Here is a 19,028-nt window from a genome sequence, read left to right on the forward strand (position 1 = left end):
CACACAAATTCTGGCCAAAACCTCAACAAACCCACACCATCCACTACAGTACATGGCAGCACATCCACACACACCCAAGGCCATCAAAACAACACCTAGCACATGATACCATAGACAAGTACTGTCATCTCTCTCTCCTCATCCACCTCAAACCAACCTCCAGAAGCATATCCATGCTCAAATCACTCACCTCTCCATTCAGTCACTCATAGACAACAAACAGCTGCATGCATGGCCTCCTGATATCCACCCTTCTGAATCCCACCTCCCTTGTGAGGACAGGGTCCACCTGGTCAGGCTGAGATGTGGGGATCATCCAGCCCTCTTGAGTTATCAGAAGAGGCTGGATGACTAAGTTGCTGATGCCTGTCCGGGATGCAACACAGCACCCCGTACTATTAAGCACATCATGGAAGACTGCACTGCACACAATCACCTGCACCAACAACACAACATACACCCCTTGAGAACTCTGTGGAAAAGCCTGGTCTCGGTTGTGGCCTTCCAAAAGGACTCAGGGCTGTTCAGCCAAACTGCCTAGGGAACTACTACTACTACTACTACTATGGTGCCTGGTGGTTCAGTGGGTAATTAAGGTACTCCAATTGGATTGAGCCTGTGTAGGTTTATATCCAAGAGGTAGTTTGGGTTTACTGCTCACGTAACGCCACTCAGGGATGAGTGAGGCTGATCACTTTCATCTTAAACATCAGGACCAACTTGCCTAGCCCTGGGCTCCTATGCTCCTCATGAGGCAACACAGGATTAGATGATGATGTGTAAATAGATAAAGGTACAGTAATCACAGAAAGAAGAGAGGCATGGGATATGGTAAAAAAAAAGTGTCGCAGAAGAGGAGAAAAGGGATGGGAGGAAAAAAAAAAAAAAAAAAAAGTAAAAATACCCTCGCTAATACAAATACACCAGCCCTGTATGAGAGAGCCCTAGCATGTACTCAATATGGATGGTGGGTGTTAGCGCCGAAATGGTGACATGTAGAAGTGTATGGTATGTTGCAGGACTAATGGGCCTTGGAAGCAGGCTGTTAAGCCTATGCCCATAGTTGGACAAAAAAAAAAAATCATACGGGGAGGAGAGGTACAGGAGAAACAAAATGATTACAGTACACAGGGAAAAAAAGAAAGGAATATAGAAAACACAAATAATGCAGGAATGGAGCTAAAAAAAAAAAAAAAGAAAAAAAAAAAACAACGGTGGTGGGGGAGGAGATGTAGAGAGTAATTATACAGAAAGGAGAATGATGGGAAAGAGGAAGAAGTCTGGAAAATGTAAAGCCACTCTTCTCATCAGCGTCTTGATCCTGTGTCCCTGCTTTAGCTGTAGTTATCGAAGAAAATCCTTGCTCCTATCAACACATATTTTTACTTTAATATTTCTTTGGATTACAGAAACCAAAATGTTCTGAAAATCTGCTGTGTTCAGATGTTTGCCTACATACTGTATACTAGTGGCAGATCCAAAAGGGGGGTCCAAGAAGTCAAGACCCCCCTCCCCTTTTATTTTTTATTTCCCTTGCCTCACTTTTTTTAGTACGTGCCAGCTCAAGTATATAAAATCACTAAATGAACACAAGCAATTGCATGTTTAAAAATTCATTACCGTATAAATCTGACCTTGATAAACTTCGAAGTTACAGCTGCAAAATAAACTTTGCTTAAAAATATACAACATACATTTCGTTACTGTACAGATTTTAACACATGATTTCCACTGAACGGGAGAAAATGCAGTGTTTAGGACCCCAAATGTTAACAAATGCTGGATCTGCCTCTGTATAGGTTTGCTTAATTACTTTAATATGCATTTCCTGATTATTCTTACACAGTCATATGCTACTCTTCTCAAGTTTAAGTTAATGTGTTCTAATGGTTTAAAATCGCCAGTATTATAAATGAAGTTTTTCTGACATCATTCAATAGCATAGGTTATACAGTATACCTCTACCAAGGATTGGAAAAAAATTGACTATGATGACACTGTACTGCAAAAATCAAAGCCTTCTGATCTCTCCTTAAAAATACACAGACACACAGATAATATAATAATATAAATACAGTAATTCCTCACATGACACTACAGATACAGTCTCAAAAAGTAAGAAGTTCAGTGCAAACTGCTTAAGTGAGGATTAAGTTCCAACAAGAAAGACTTCTCAAATATAAAAAATTTATATACAAGGCTACAAACAAGTATAAAAATTTACAGCTCTTGAAGTTGTAAGCAGGTGTATTTATATAAGCTGAATCTTAAAGCCCACAAACAATTTAAAGAAAAAAGTCATACAATCATCCTCCGGGTTAAGTGGCTAATGTGTTAACCTAGGGGTCTACGTAAGAGGACTCATGCAAGCTGGGGAACTGAAACCTATTATATAAGTGCTTATAATACCTTATCTCCAGCCTTCCCTCCCTTATGATGCCAAAGCTGATTTTTTATATGCTTCCTAGACATACCTTACTATTCAGAGGTAATGCACACAAAGGACAGTGGCATTTGAGATTATTAAACGATAACTACTGTAAAGTATTGGCTTGGAGGAACAGCTATTACTACTAACAGAATGGTTTACATACTCAACCTCCCATCCAAATGTTATGCTCTCTCCCCTTCCTCATTCTTCTATCTCCTCTCTTTTCTTCAATCCTTCTCTTGCACCTCTTCCTGTTTTAATTTCCTGTCCCTTTTCTAATCCTCCTATCATCCCTCCCCTCTCTTTCTCTTTTGTTTCATACATATGTATTTTTACTGTTGTCTTACTGTAAATATTATACTTTGTTGGTTTATGATTACACTGCTTAAAAAAAGAAAATAATTTATTACAAACACCAGAGAAATAAGACAAAAATTAATTAACCACTGATAATTTTAAAGATCTTTGGAATTTTCAGTTCAGATAAGCCAACACAGGATCACATGATATCAGCCCTCCATGTCACCTTGTTCTCTGCCTAATAGCAGAGGATAGGGTGACAAAGGTGACTCATTTGTGGTCACCTCTTCCAGGATTGAGGCATCTGGAAGTAATTACACAGACGAACAGACACCCAGGAGTACAAGTTTTGGTCATCATACGTCAAATATGTGCGAGTTAGATCTGTGCAAGTTGGAGGATGGCTGTATTGATATAAAAGTCACCGTGAAGTTATATCAACCCTGATCCTCGACTACACATCCACACTGTTTACTAAATGTGCAATAGACTAAAATTTAAAAAGTATTTCATTGTTGACTAACAGCTTAACTGCTGCAAAATGTTTTAGAGGAAAGAATGTACTGTTATTAACTGTGAAGCCTCAATTTAGTGATCTAATAGTGGCAACACCATGTCTGTTACTGCCAACTGTCTGTTGTTTGCAAAATAACCCTTCCTACCTACCGTACCCAATCACAAAACCTTACCCAACTGCCTCTAACTAACATATAAGCAAGCAAAAAGAAGAAAAATGAAGACATAAAAGAAATTATCGTTATCTTTAACATTATTGCCTAACAGAAAGTATAAATCTGCCTGCAACATCTAGTATGGCCACAAACACAAACAAGCTGGTATCATCTGGGATTTTCCAGTGTCTTCTTGTCCAAGTGGAGAAAACTCCTTAAAATAATGAACAATAAAAATAAAACCCGAACTTACTACTACAGTACCACGAACAATTTTAGAAAAGAAGGAACCTTGTGATGTCATGGAAAAAGAATTAAAGACCCAATTTTAGCACAATGGAGAGGTGAGAATTGTGGTCCTGTCAGTGTTACTTTAAATCTTTGACTGAGTTGATGAAGAGTAAATTAAATTTATGAAATCTTGTCTGCTAAATCTGATATTTGCTGAATCGTTGCGCACAACTGAGGTATTACTGTATTTATTAAGCAATGTCAATAGCCTCACACTAACAAAACAAATCAATGACAACACAGTTATGGACAGCTGCAAACAAATGGTGGTCCAAAGTACTGTAAGAGACAGCGAGATTTATTGGGAAGCATTCTCGAGAGCTTGGAAGGCTTTGTAACATCTCTTCTTTACCAATTTATACTGCATATTACACTTTTCTAGCCTGTATTTTGTTTTCATCAACCCAATTTTCACAGTTTGTGTAAGTAATATACAAGAGAATACCAATATTCCTTATCCAGAAATAAATGTTATGTAAGAGGTGCAGCAGCCTCTTTAACTAATAAGAATTAGGGTCAACTCAACATAGGGTCATATTCTCCTAAGTACAGGAGGATTTCAACCATCCCTTTCTTGGCAGTTTGTACAGCTTACTGTACCTTACTATTTTCTTGCATGTTACATACTTAATGCCTTTATAATATCGACACAGACTGCTTATCTATCATATGAGATAATATTAACTTGCCATGTGTAGAAATAAACGTGTAAGGACGAGATGCCAAGAAGCCTCCCTAACTGATGAGAATATATGACAATATAGTCAAGAACCTCACCGAGCTGGGCTGACTTGGGCCGAGGAGGAGCTGGCCGACAGGACGTTGCGTGGTAGCAGAGGGATCCCTGACAGCAGCGGTGGTGGCGGTAGCAGCAGTGGCAGTGGTACGTGGGGTGGCAGCCACCGTGGAGTTCTCGTCCTTCTGCATGTTGTCCAACTCATCCACAATGGAGCTCATCATGTGGGCTAATGTGCGTCGTCTCATCTCCTGTGGCTCCTTGCTTGGATCCTTGTATGTGGCAACAGGCTGAGGGGAGCGTAAGACACAAGATTATCGTAATCCGTTAAGTACGACAGGACATACTGTCACTTATGTTCATGAAACTGCCACAAGATTTCACAAGACTTCATGTGAGTTGCCTCATCTCTTGCAGCTCCTTGCTTGGGTTGTTGTACTGAATATGGCTATGGGTCAAGGGCTATGTAAGACACACAATTAACCCCTTCAGTAAGGAGGATGGGGATAGGAGGACGGGAAGGGATGGGGAGGGGGAGACCAAGGATAAGATGGAGAAAAGGGTGGAGAGGTATATGAATGAGGGTGGTGAGTTGGAGGGAGGGAAGCTTGGTGGCAAAGGACTGGGTGAAATGGATGCAATTTGTTTGAGGACACCCTTCTTTTTCTTTTTAATCCAGAAGGAAGGAACCAAAGGCCAGGAGCCCGCAAACTGTGTAAAAAAAAAAATAAAAAATAAAATAAATAAATAAAAATAAAAAGCCAAATTCAAGATCCATTCATTTCGAGACACCTGGACACACTGCATTTGAAAGACTGGAGATCACCGGAAGTAGGAAATACACACAGAAGGAGATAGTTCCACAGATGATCTGTTGCATTAACCCCTTAACTGCGAGGCGTCACTTTCGTGACGCTTGGGAGCAAGGTATCATACCGCGGGGCGTCACTTTTGTGATTCTGTGTTATTTTGAATTCCCCCGGGCTTTCAAGTGGGGGCTTGTATCATCTATCAGTACTGCCAATGTCCAACACTGGTCAGCACTCCTAACCTCATCTGTACTCCCATCCATTGTTGACAATTTAGCCATTTCTCCCCGTTCTTGACTCCCCTCCCTACCTTCCCTCCATTACCCTCTCCTCTCACCTGCCCGGCCATGCTACGCTAAGTAAATCTTCCCTGGAATTTTCCACTGATTTCATCCATTGAAATAAGCTCTATGCCCTATTCTTATAGCAAATAATATATACCAAAAAGAAGTAAGGTAAGTGAGAGTGCCATACACCTGGAATTGGCTAATTATCACCTGACAACACCTCACGTGCACTCATTCGCTAATTTTCACTGTTTATTTCCCCTTGAAATATGCCGTATAATCAATTCTCGTACTAAAAATATACATAAGAAGGGAAGGGGGAAGCCTAAGTGATATTTACATTCACCTGGAACTACCTAATTTATAATGTATTGTCTAGATTTCCTGCCAATCATTTCACTGCTATATATTAGCAGCTGTCAAGAGGCTGACATTTGCAGTAATGCATTTCCCTAGGTAGGCCACCCCGGCCCACCCCTATCAGTTCACTGTCATCTTCGAAGGTGAAGGTACGTCTGTTTGCTCCTGCTAACTTCCCCCCGGTTTTTAGCCCCATGCAAAGGGACCTGTGACCTTTACCCCCTACTAAACCTTGTGTGGAAAGAGGTAAAGGGCTGACAATTGAAAAAGAGTGACTACGATCTTTCTGTTGAGTAAAACAGTGAAAGTGGAATTGTAAATAGTGTAAATAATGCGTAAACAGCAAGTGAAAGCAATGAATATAAATATAAGTGAAAAGTGGAAAATAGTTTTATAAGTTACTTCAAGTGACAGTGCATAAAACAGTGTAAATGAAATAGAAATGTAAATAATGTAAATAAAATACAGAACGTAAATAGAAATGTAATTGAGTAGTATTATAAGAATACGAGTATATATACTTGGAGTAATGCAAGTGAAAGTTTCACTCTAGCATGTATGAATACTATGAGTTATGAGAGTGAAGGTGAAAGTGACATTCACTCTCAATGCTAGTATACAGGACGAGAAAGTGAATGCTACGTATTTTACTGAAAGAAATTGAATGCCTACAGTGACAATAAACTACTATTACTGAAGGAAACTTATGGATAAAGACTGTAGATATATATAAGTGTTATATAGTAACAGAAATATAAACTGTGAGTGTTTTTATGAATAATAAATGACAACACCAGCGGCGAACTAGCACAAGTGGGAAGGTCATACGCCCTCGTAATTTTCGTTGCTTTCACAGTTTTTTTTTTTTTTTTTTTTTTTTTTTTTTTTTTTTTAAATATGGATTCCAAACTATTTGAGAATCATAGAATGGTGTTTCTAGTGATAATATCAGGCTGTGGTAATCATATTACTCATATTACGGGTTGTCGGGAAGTGTAAAGTGGAGACTTCGTTACCCAACTTCAGAGGTCTCCACAAGTCCTACGGTACTCAACGAAGGGTCAACAAACACCCCAGGAGAAAGCTGAAGGTATGTGCCATAAGCATATGTGATTTTAATAATCTAGGACTAATAACTGATTTTTGGCAAATATTTTTAGAGAGTCTGTCGGAGCGCGAATATGCCCGCGGGTGCTGCAAGAAAAAGCAAATCAAGCCCACGGTTAAAGGGTTAATGAAGGAATGGGAGCAACAGTTAACTCTTTCATTAGAGAGTTGGACAGAAAAGGGATGAGAGTTTGTTGCTAGGTGAGTGCTATGCACCTGTTGTAGAGGTGGAGGGATGCAAGCTGACAGTTCAGAGAAGCAGAGACCACTGAAGTAGCAATAGAAAAGAGATAAAGAAATAACAGTGTGGCAGAGAGACAGGGGTTGAAGGGAGCCAGTAAGAGGACAAGAATTAATGAGACAAAAAGCCTTTGACTCCACCCTACTGAGAAGAGCTGTATGTGGGGAAGCTCCCCACATATGAGAGTTGTACTCTACACAGGGACGAATAAAACCCAACTGTGCAGGGGTAAAGAAGGCGCAGAGTCGGCTTAGCACACCAAGCAGATTTTACAAAAGATGTAATAAGATCTTTCCAAGATAAGTCCAAAGAGAATGAAACCCAAGTATGTTCAAGGATGATGCAGGATTGAGTGGTAATTACTAAACATTAGTGGGTATTCCTAGGGAAGATTCTGTCAGGTTGATAGATGTAAGAACTGAGTCTTTAATGCATTAAAAACAAGATTATTTTTACCCCAGTCAGAGATACGAGCCAAGTCAGACATTAGGTGTGCCATAACTTCATCCCTTGTTTGTTGAAGTAACTGCTGAGATGGACATTGCGAGAACTGAATGGAAAGGCGAAGGGTGGAATCATCAGTATATGAGTGGATAGGGTTATATGCAAAGCTTAGAAGGTCACTGAAGAGAGTTGGTGATAGGACAGAGCCCTGAGGAACACCACCGTTGACAGATCTAGGAGAAGAACAATGGCCGTCTACAATAGCAGCTATAGAATGACCAGAAAGGAAGCTACAGATGAAGGCACAGACAAAGGGATAGAAACCGTAGGAGGGCAGTTTGGAAATTAAAGATTTATGCCAGACTCGAACGAAAGCCTTTGGGATGTCAAGTGTAATGGCAAAGCTTTTGCCAAAGTCTTGAAAGGAGGATGACCAGGAGTCTGAAAGGTAGGTGAAAAGATTGCCAGTGGAGTGTCCCTGATGAAACCCATACTGATGATCAGAAAGGTCATGACAGGAAAGATGCCTTAAAATTTTTCTGTTAAGAATTGACTCAAAAACTTTTGAGACACAGGATGTTAAAGCGATTGGACGATAGTTAGAGGGTTGGGAATGGTCACCCTTCTTTGAGATTGGCTGAATGAGAGCAAACTTCCAACAAGAAGGAAAGGTAAATGTTGACAGACAGGCAAAAGAGATTGCCTGGGCAGGGTGTACGCACAGAAGCACAATTCTTGAGGACAACAGGAGGGACTCCATCAGGCCCATATGCCTTATTAGTATTGAGACCAGTGATGGCAGAAAATACATCAGCCGAAGAAATTTTAATGTCAGCCATGAAGAAGTCAAAAGGGGAAAGTGATGGAGGAACAGCACCGGAATCATTTAAGGTGGAATCGGAGGAGAAAGTCTGAGTGAAGAGATCTGCTTTATCAGTTGAAGAAATAGCTACAGAACCATCAGAGTAGAAAAGAGGTGGGAAGGATGATGAGGTAAAGTTGTTAGAAAGGTTTCTGGCAAGGTGCCAAAAGGAGCAGGAAGAATTCAAGTTAGAGTTGAGAGCATTTATTACCGATGAAATTACTTTTAGCAGAGCGAAGAACAGATGTAGCACAGCTCTTGGGCAGAAACATAAAAAAGATGTGATTCGGGGGGGGGGGGCTCTGGTATCTTTAATAGGCCCTCTCCTTGTTGTGGACAGCAGTAGAACAAGCATGACTAAACCAAGGCTTTCTTGCGTTAGTCAAAGGATATTGGAAAGGAATGTATGCTTCCATGTCCAAGAGAATAACCTCCTTAATAGGCGAGGCACACTCAGATGGCTCCCGGCCATGGAAGCAATAATCATTCCAGGGAAAATCAAAGAAGTACTGCCTGAGGGCCTCCCAATCAGCAGATCCAAAGTGCCACAATCGACGTTTCTTTGGAGGGTCCACATGCCATCCCGGAGTGATAGGACAGAATAAGGTAATAAAGTTGTGATCGAAGGAACCCAACAGAGAGGAAAGACTAACGGTGTAAGCAGAAGGATTAGTTGTAAGGAAGAGGTCAAGTATGTTGGAGCTCTCTCCAAGGGGGTCAGGGATAAGAGTAGGGTACTGTACAAGCTGCACTAGGTCATTAACCCCTAGGCGCCAGTCCACGTCATATGACGTGTTCGTAAAGGCCTACGGTCCACGTCATATGATGTTTTAATTTTTACTTGGGGGCCCTGAGGGGTGTGGGGGAGAGTGTATGGAGAGTATCATAGTGTCAAGAGTTACTAAAAACAGTGAAATAATGTGTAAATAGTGTGTAAATAATAGTGAATAAATAAACAGACATAAATTTGTTAGAAAATAAGTATCATGGAAAACATACAATAAGCCAATCTTTATTAGTTACTTTCCTGAGTTTTTTTGCTATTTTAGTTGTAATATTGTACTCATACGGCATTGTGAATTAGTGAGAAAAACAAATACACACCCAACACTTGTTTTGGCATGAGGTTATCAACCCTCTTCATTCCACTAATACCAACAACACACCACCGCAACCTTGAACATACTCAGCCCAGCTGCCACACACCGGCTCCCTCACACCACACCACCACCTCAAAATCGCCAACAGAGAATAAGTACGCACTTTTTATGTGTTTTTTGTCATTTGTGATTGATTTGTAACAAAAAATATGTATATTTTGGGGAAAATTGATTATCCTGAAAATAACCCGGTTCTGGGACGTGGATAGGTAAACCCATTCCCGGTGCCTAGAGGTTAAGGATAGAAAAGATGAAGGTTTGTTCACCAGGTGGATCAGTGAAAGGAGAGGAGAGCTAAAGGTGGTGGTGAACACTGAAATCTCCTAAAATGGAGATTTCAGAGAAGGGAGAAATGGATATGATGTGTTCCATCATAGCTGTAAGTTAGTCAAAGAATTTTTCATAGTCAGTAGAATTAGGGGATAAGTAAACAGCACAGATATACAGTATGTAGTCAGAGAATGACATGAAAGCTGAAGCCAAAGAGTACAGAATTCAGAAGAATCAAGTTCAGGAACACGAGAGCAACATAAGTCATTGCGTATACACACACAACAACCACCTTTGGCTTTTAAATGAGTATAGAGAAACTAGGAGGATACAGGAAAGGGTTAGCTATCAGTTGCCTCAGACAGCTAAGTCTCAGTTAAGAAGAGAAGGTGAGGTTTAGAGGAGGAGAGGTGGTGTTCAACAGAGAGAAAGTTAGAGGAAACGCTGCAAATGTTGCAGAAATGAAGAAGAAGGGAGCCAGACAGTGGTTCCAGGCAGCCTGTTGAGTAATCACCGAGAGAGAGGCAGATGGTGACGTCTATAGACGAAAAGTGACATAAGTATTATATCACATTCACTTCAATTCTTGCAAGTGCCAAAATCTAATCCTCTCACTACAATGACATTCTTCAGTTTTCTTGCTACTTTTTAAAGCAATCTTGTTAAACTCAGGAAAAGCATCTCATACCAAAGAGGTTAATGAAGACTACATTTGATTAGAAGGCTATATCTGATTTCTCCAGTTTTAAAGGCTTCTCCCATGCAGTATAAAATAATCAGGAGATGGCATGAATGAAATGCAAAAGAACTCCATGTTCACTGGGTTAATTTCACTCCTTCCAGATGATCTGATTCACCTTACGAGAGACTTCTGAAACTGAATGAGTTTAATCCAGTCTTCAATAACCCTTTCAAATACAACAGGTCTTTCCTACATGTAAGTAACATGTCTGGCAGCAGCAAAAAATATACAAACTCATCTGGCTTGTAGAATTTACATACATTTTTTTTTTGCATATGCTCAGAGGCTCAGGGGTGGACAGGACAAATGGTCACCCCTTCCTTACTGTACAGTAACATCTTTTCACTTCTGTTCAAGCAACTGCCCGATGTTTCAATTTATCATCATCACTATACTCACTCTGACCTTTCTTCTACCTAAACATGGGTAAGGTAGGCTCCAGAACACAAAGAATGAGGAAGAATAAAAGTGCAGGAGGTATCAACAGCATGCCTATCATATACATAAACATATTACATATATATATATATATATATACTGTATATATATATATCATCATCATCGTCATCATCATCATCAGGACCTCCTTTCCCACCCTAAGGCAGGATGAGGAGTAGCAATGTCCAGATATATATATATAAACTTAGGATCCAGAAAACAAGGAAAGTGAATGTTAAATATGATAACTAAGTTACAACATTACTAACAATAAAACAGGCCTCACCTTTGCCAAGAGCTCAATGATCTCACTCTGTGCCTTCTGTGACTCCTTCATGATTTCCTCTGGCAGGGGTGTGGCTGCCTTATCACCAGGGTCCATAAATATCGCTATGTCACTTGGGCCCTGCCACAGGATTGAAAATGTTGTCATTATGCCACCCTTTCCCTGTGGCTAGTGAAATTGGGGAATTTATTTAAGTTAACATCACAAAATTTTGATCAACTGAGATACCCTAGCAGTCAGAGGCTTTGCTCTGAAAACTACCTTGAGCCACCCTTTCTCTGCTACTGGTACACCTAGGAATCTATTGAAGTTAACAATATAATTTCATGCAGTAAAATGAAATCCTAGCAGTCAAAGAATAAAGCCGAATACAAGAAAGAGTCCAACAAAAGCAAGTACCTTACTACCAATAAAACACCAGTATTTTCACACAGAAATGGTCAAGGAGGTTTAAAACTGCACTGGTGTTATACTGTACATTATCTTTCATTTAAACTGTAACTGCATGGGGGTGAGACTAGACCCAGGGTAAACTTATCTAATCTAAGAAAATATCCAGCCTGAATCTGTTGTGCTACTGTTCCATGCTTCATTTAGCAATCACTCACCTAACAAACAGTTTTTGAACACAACACCAAAATCCCAAAGTTCATGTACCTAAGTATGGGTATTCTTTATTGGTGTATTATAACCTTTACATACAGCTTCTCTAATAGGAACTATCCCACATCAAAGAGGAGAAAGAAGTTGCAGAAAGCTGAATTACAAGAACGGGTACACAATAATGAAGATGACAAATTTACCTTTAGGACTCGATGCTGGCCGATGATGGAATCAATTCGTTTAGTCCATGGGTTAACAAAACACAGCCACTCAGTCTGCAGTGTTACCCAGCTCCCATTGAAGGTGCGGAAACGGTATGGCTTGCTGCGGTGTGGCTTACCCTGCTCTCTTACCACTGTTGGTTGTGCGAACGAGGATTAATTTATCAATCAATACCTGAAAACCCTCACATCTATTTCTTTACAAATTTACATTATACTTGTATCTCTTAATGAATAAAAAGAACTGACCAATTATCATCACCATTACATATATTATCCTAACCCCATTTTCCACTACAGTATTATATATACTGTATTACAATGGGGGTGGATAGGATCTGGAAAACGAAGCTATCAACATATTGTACAGTAATTTCCATTGACATGGGACATATATTCACACATGTAAAGATGTACACACCCTCAAAAAAGTATCGTTACACCTTCTGCGCGATACAAACTGGCACCCCGAATGAAACGTTTGATAACAGCCTTCCTCCAACCCTACCGAGACAACTCGACTGTTCAGTATGAAACTCATCGGACCCCCCTGTAACGATACTTCTTTGATTGAGTGTACAACAATCAGGAGGACTACAGGGCTTCTGGGAATGAACTGTTAAATCTGTGCTCTGAGTTGGCCATTTTTCATTCATTCATTATCCAATCCTACATTGCCCTATGAGAAGCATAGGAGCCCAGGGTTAGGCAAGTTGGTCCTGACGTTTAAGACGAGAGTGACCAGCCTCACTCATCCCTGACTGGCAATTACATAAGCAATAAACCCCAATCACCTCTTGGATATCAACTTTCACTGGCTCAATCCGACTGTAGGGCCGTAATTATCCACTAAACCACCAGGCGCCAAAATTTGGTTATATGGTTACCACCCAGCATTGCAAATGGTTTCCTGGTGTACAGGAAATCATTTTGCTCATCACTCAGTGCAGAGTCACCCACAGGCAGAAGGAAGAGGAATGAAGGAAAGAAAGACAGAAGAGGGAGTGTAAAGTCACCCGTAGGCAGAAGGATGAGGAAAGAATGAAGGAAAAAAAAAAGACGGAAGTGGATAGAAGGAAAGAAGGATGGAGGAGAGGAAAGGGCAGACACCCGAGAGTAAAATGAAAACTAAATAAATAAAAAAATAACCATATGTCTTATAAAATCACTGATCCACCCTTTGGTGTTTATGGGTGCAGTGCAAATTTCATGTACTCGTTACCATTTGACGCAGGCTGCGTCTGCGCACCTTGCAACCACTCATTACCATTCCACGCCAGTTGCGTCGAACGAAATAGCCCATTTTGGGGGTTATGGAATGATTTTACGTCCATTTCTGGGCGAAAACAAAGCACTACTTGCATCCCTGTGTATTCCTCCTCCGCGCTCAACCAACCCCACACCCAGCATCACCCAACTGCCCCAGTCAGTGTGCAATGAGCCTTGCTCAAAAGTATGATAATTTACTCTCACGCTCCATGAAGTTGGCCTTAACTGACCTCAGCAATTCTTTATACTGTACACCAAAATGTAGCCAAATAAATTTCCTATAATTTTTTCTCAGTAACATTTACCATAAAAATTATATTTCTATGTGAAAAAACTAAAAAAAAAACGGAAGTAAAAAAAATAATTTACATATAGCTGATCTTTTTTACAACACCATAAGCAAGTACATATATTCAGGATTACAATGAAAAAAAATGACAACTATCGAAGCATAAATAAGGGTGTGAGGATAAATTGCTTATGAACTATTGAGTATGCGGGAATAGTGCGGTGACAGGGAAGGTCTCTCAGTGTGTGGCCTTGTGCGCCCAGGACTGTGTTCCAAGTACAGTACTCACTTGCAGCTGAATGCGGCCTGCGTCGATTGGTAATGGGAGGGTTAACGATGCAACACACACACACACACACACACACACACACACACACACACACACACACACACATTTCAACTTTAATACATCCCTCTTGTAACACCAGCAGAGCACAGATACTACAATTAATGCAAATAAAAAAGGGATGCAACTACACCCATTTCGTTATTTCTTCAATATCCATATCTCACTTTCAAATACATTCGCCTCCAAAATCAAACCACATTACTCTAGGCCATCCCCATGTGAATGCATTCAAGTACCTGTACTTGGGTAGTGTGATGAGTAAGGATGGAACTTTGGGGGATGAAGTGCTTGAAAGGGTACAGCAGGGAAGGAAGGTTGTTGGTACACTGAAAGCAGTGATGAGAAATAGGGAGGTGAGTATGGAGGTTAAGAAGTCACTGCATGCTAGTATTGTGATCCCTACCCTGATGTATGGAAGCGAGGCATGGACTTTGCAAGAGGGGAACAAATCAAGAGTGAGAGCAGTGGAAATGAGTTACTTGAGAGGAGCATGTGGAGTGATGTGGAGGGACAGGTTAACGGATGAAGAAGTGAAGGAACGTTGTGGGGTAGATGTGGATGTGGTTGAGAAGATTAGGAGAAATACACTGAGGTGGTTTGGACATGTGGAGAGAATGGAGAATGAAAGACTGACTAAGAGGGTGTATGTGGGTGAGGTGGAGAGAGGGAGAGGGAGGGGTAGACCGAGGATGAGGTGGAGAGAGAGAGAGGGAGGGGTAGACCGAGGATGAGGTGGAGGGATGGAGTTGAGAGGTATATGAGGGAGGGAGGGGGGGGTGAGTTGGGGGGAGGGTAGTCAAATGGTAGGTGACAGAGCGACTTGGAGGCGTTTTATCTGCGGCCACCCTTTGCGGGATTAGGGCATCGGGCTATAGACAGATAGATAGACTTACTTATACACAATATTTCTTCACCCTGATCACTCCCAGCCTCTCCATGTGACAATACAAAATGAGCACACTCTCTTTTACATCTGATGAATAAATTTTCAGACCTACAAACTGCTTCCTTATCCAACCTGTTTCATCTTCATCTTTACTACTATCTTGATATTTTTTCCCACCAAAAGATGAGGTGAGATAGCCAATATACAGTACATTCCTCAAGTGTCATTTCTACCAACAAATAATCCTCAAGTCTCACTGTGCCTTCATTCTTGACCTTTCATACTCATTTCATACTAATGTCTCACACCCATACTGTAGTGTGGGCACTGATAAATCTTCATGAAGTCTCTCTCCAGCCTCTATACTTATTATTTTCTTCTGTTCCAAAATCTCATAGCATCGGTCATTTTCTCTCTTAAAGCATATCTACTTTCCACTTGACTTTAAGACTTTTCTCTTTCCTTTATCACTACATTAAAAAACTTTTAAATTATCCACCAATTCAACACTTTCTCTATGTATTGTACCTTGAGACAGTAACAGGAATGACATTGGGGGAGGGAGAAAATTAATTAAAAATGTTGCAAGGAGTGTACCTGGGTGTGTTAGTACCCACATTAATATATGGGTGTAAGATGAAGGCATGAAATTGGTTTGGTTTGATGATCTTATGGTACATCATGCACCTGACACTCACTCACTACAGTTCATAAAAACATCGACAGCTCCTGATGGGACAATACAGAAATGGTTGATGGATGGAGCTCGTGATCCTGATTATATTTGCAATCTTCCCTACCTTAACTGCAGCCTCCATGAGAAAACCAGAGAACAACAAACTCCAGCTCCAAAAATACTTAAAAGCATTACAGTTTGTTCAGCTTAACTTGGAAGAGCCTTTTGTCATTTTGCAGTTTATTTCCAGCAGCTCAATGGCAGAATAACGCAATGCTATAGCTCACCATCCTTTTCAGAGCATCTTTTTGGGGACTAGCACGTGTCAGCATTCAAGATGAAGAGATGTTAATATTAGTCCAAGCTTGAGTAGAAGTAAAGCAATAAAGAAGCAACACAGTCAAGTCTGAGAGGCCACAGTAGAGCAATAAAGAAGTAACACAATCAAGTCTAAGCACACAGAAATATTGGAGTCACACAATATGTACAGAAATGCTGCCATACATACTATCCTCATAGGCAGTCTTGAGCAGTGGCAGGTCCTCCGGGTGATAGCAGTCGAACACAGAATTGCCAGTGAGGTCCTGTGGCAAGTGGCCCAGGTAAGGGATAGCCTCGGGGTCATACTCCGAGAAGTTACACGACGATGAATGCCGGATGCTGAAGGTGCCCATGGCTGGCGTCTCCTCGGGTACTGTTTACGTGAGATACAGGGCTGGGGTGAAACAGAAGGGACTGAAGAGAGAGAGAGAGGGGGGGGGGGGCCTGTGGAGGCAAACTAAGCGTGACAGGGAGTTTGGGGAAGAGGAACAGTAAGAGTTAGGGAGAGACATGGACTAATGAATGGAGGCTTGAGACTGAAAGGGACTAATTGAATGAGAGTTAAATAAAGGGAGCCCTAGGAAAACTAAGTTAATCCCTTTGCTACAAAATACATATCTCACCTTTTTTCCTACAATGTCTGGTCACCAAGAGAAAAACTTCTTTGCAAAAGTAAAAACTGTCTCAATGATCTAATTAAAAATGAAATGTTTTATACCTCACTCCAGCTTATGATACATTATTTTATCCATCTGTGGAATTATAGGTGAACTGTGATCCCTAACTATACTGTGCCATGGCATTTAAAAAAAAAAAAAAATGAATACAGCATTCTTCACTTTCAGAGTCTATCCAAAAACATATGCCAATTAGTTAATCAACCTGCATTGTTTTGTTTCTCCTTCTCTCTAATACAGCACTGTACTCATATCACTTAATGATGGGCTAGCTGGTGATGCAATGTTTAACATATTGTGTTTGCAACTGGAAAACCTGAGTACATTTTTCTGGCTGGTAAAACAAATGTAAACTGTTCCCCTCTCGTCCCTGCTCCCCAAAAACTACAATTGGTGACCTGGATGCAAAATGACTACTGTGGTTTGTACAGTATTTCAGAAGAATGGGTCTTTGAAAATGTTAACTGTCTGCCTTAATGACTCTTGTGTAGATACTGCAATAGGCACAAAACTAAACCTTCTTCTTCTTCTTTGACTTAATGACAGATGAATACTATCTATCCACCCAAATCCACGCACCTATCACACCCACCCTGGTAGACATTCTTGATGTCTATAACTTCAGCTTGAGGCATGAAGCAACAAGAGCCGCTTTAAACTTAAAATGCTCAGCTGTACAGAAAAAGCTGTGATATTCGGGAACACATCCCTGATAAAATGAGGGCTACCTGTACCACTTCACAGCTAACAATGCCAGCACAGTAGGTCAGCTAACTATGTATGGTATATATCTATATCCATATGCCTTAATACTGGAAGGCATGGCGACAAATAAATTGCCCTTAAGTCACTCTGCCCTCTCTCCAGTCCACATCCTCCACTCTCTCCAGCTAATATCAGATAATTTTCTTCATATGAGAGTCAGTCACAGAAGCCTAAGAGTGTTGATGCAGATCAATATCTACTACCTCCCACAGAATCTACAGTATTTGCAAGTAACATTCACTTTAGCAGACATTTTGATGGGTACAACCTTAGGCCAACACCAAAGTGGAATAGGGGCCCATTTACTGTATATTCTCAGTTGCCTAAAAAATATATATATATATATATATATATATATTTTGGAATATATTCCTAACTTGTGGTGACAACTGTCTTACTCTCTCATGTTGGAACAAGTCTAACATTTTATTCCAGTTCATGCCAAATGATTTTACCTGGAATAGAGGGAGTCATGGGTGGCTTAAAGTGTTAATGGGAACCAATATCTACTCATAAGAATTCATGCAACTGTCAAACTTACCCTGGTAGACACTCTCAATGGGTATAACTTCAGCCAGGAGCAGGGAGGAATGAGGACCACAGGTAGAGGCTGTCTCATCCATACAGGCAGCATCATGGAACTTGAGCACCATCTTACAAGGTCGGTACACTGTCCGCTTGTTGCGCACACCAAACCCTGACGTCCGCAGACCATGGTACACACGCATGCGGCAGAAAAATGATGTTCCATAGTTGTCTGTTGAAGAGAGAGAGATGGAGATCAAGAATGTGTTATGATGGCTTAAAATCTGTGAAATTAGGCTACCGGTAGTTATTTATGTCATGCAATCATCATCATTGTTCCAATGTTTCTGTTTAGTTTTTAAAGGCTCCAACATGGTTGAATGTGTCGGCCTTGGTCACCTACTGGCAGCTCTCCATGTTGCTTGATCTCTGGCAGCTTTCCTATTCACTCCCTTATCCCTGAGGCCACACTCTATGACCTTGTCCCAGGTCTTTTTCAGTCTACCTCTCCTAGCCCCACCACTAACGTTGACACTTCTCAGTTTCTGTGACAAATTATCATTCCCAATCCTCTCCACATGCCCAAACCATCTCAATCTACCTCTCCTGATCACAACATCAATACACTCTTAACTCCTCCATCATAAACCTAGCCCCCACCAGGCCTCGCACTCAAGGACGCAATGCACATCCACCTACTTATTGTCATTTCTGTATGTCTGAGCCTGCAAATATCCCCTTCCCTTACTCCCCAGGTCTCACCACCATACAGCATTACACTCCTAACACATCCCATACAAAGACCCCTTATCATGGAGGAAGAGCCTTATCAATATCAGGAGGGGCAACAGCTCCCTGAACTTCTTCCAACCACTCCTCATTCTAGCCATAGATCTAGCTCCAGCCCCACCTCCAGCACATAACATGTCTCCCAAATAACAAAGCTCTTCCACACATTCAAGAGACTCACCAGCAAGATCAATCCTTTCAAGCCAGACAATCACCACATGAT

General features: G+C 40.9%; 1 protein-coding gene across 1 annotated transcript in view; it reads right to left on the reverse strand.

Annotated features, from left to right (window-relative positions):
* Positions 1-19,028, reverse strand: part of per (period circadian regulator) — a 110,673-nt gene that overhangs the window by 38,253 nt on the left and 53,392 nt on the right. The window contains exons 8-12 of the mRNA XM_080274848.1: positions 18,033-18,248; positions 16,237-16,422; positions 12,239-12,393; positions 11,436-11,555; positions 4,471-4,719 (exon numbers count right to left, since the gene is read on the reverse strand). Coding sequence (XP_080130974.1) covers positions 4,471-4,719; positions 11,436-11,555; positions 12,239-12,393; positions 16,237-16,422; positions 18,033-18,248 — 926 coding nt within the window. The remainder of the gene's footprint in view (positions 1-4,470; positions 4,720-11,435; positions 11,556-12,238; positions 12,394-16,236; positions 16,423-18,032; positions 18,249-19,028) is intronic.

The sequence above is a fragment of the Coenobita brevimanus genome, chromosome 60 (assembly GCF_032717465.1).
Source record: "Coenobita brevimanus isolate Jiangsu-jjx chromosome 60, ASM3271746v2, whole genome shotgun sequence".
In the NCBI taxonomy this organism is placed as follows: Eukaryota; Metazoa; Arthropoda; class Malacostraca; order Decapoda; family Coenobitidae; genus Coenobita; species Coenobita brevimanus.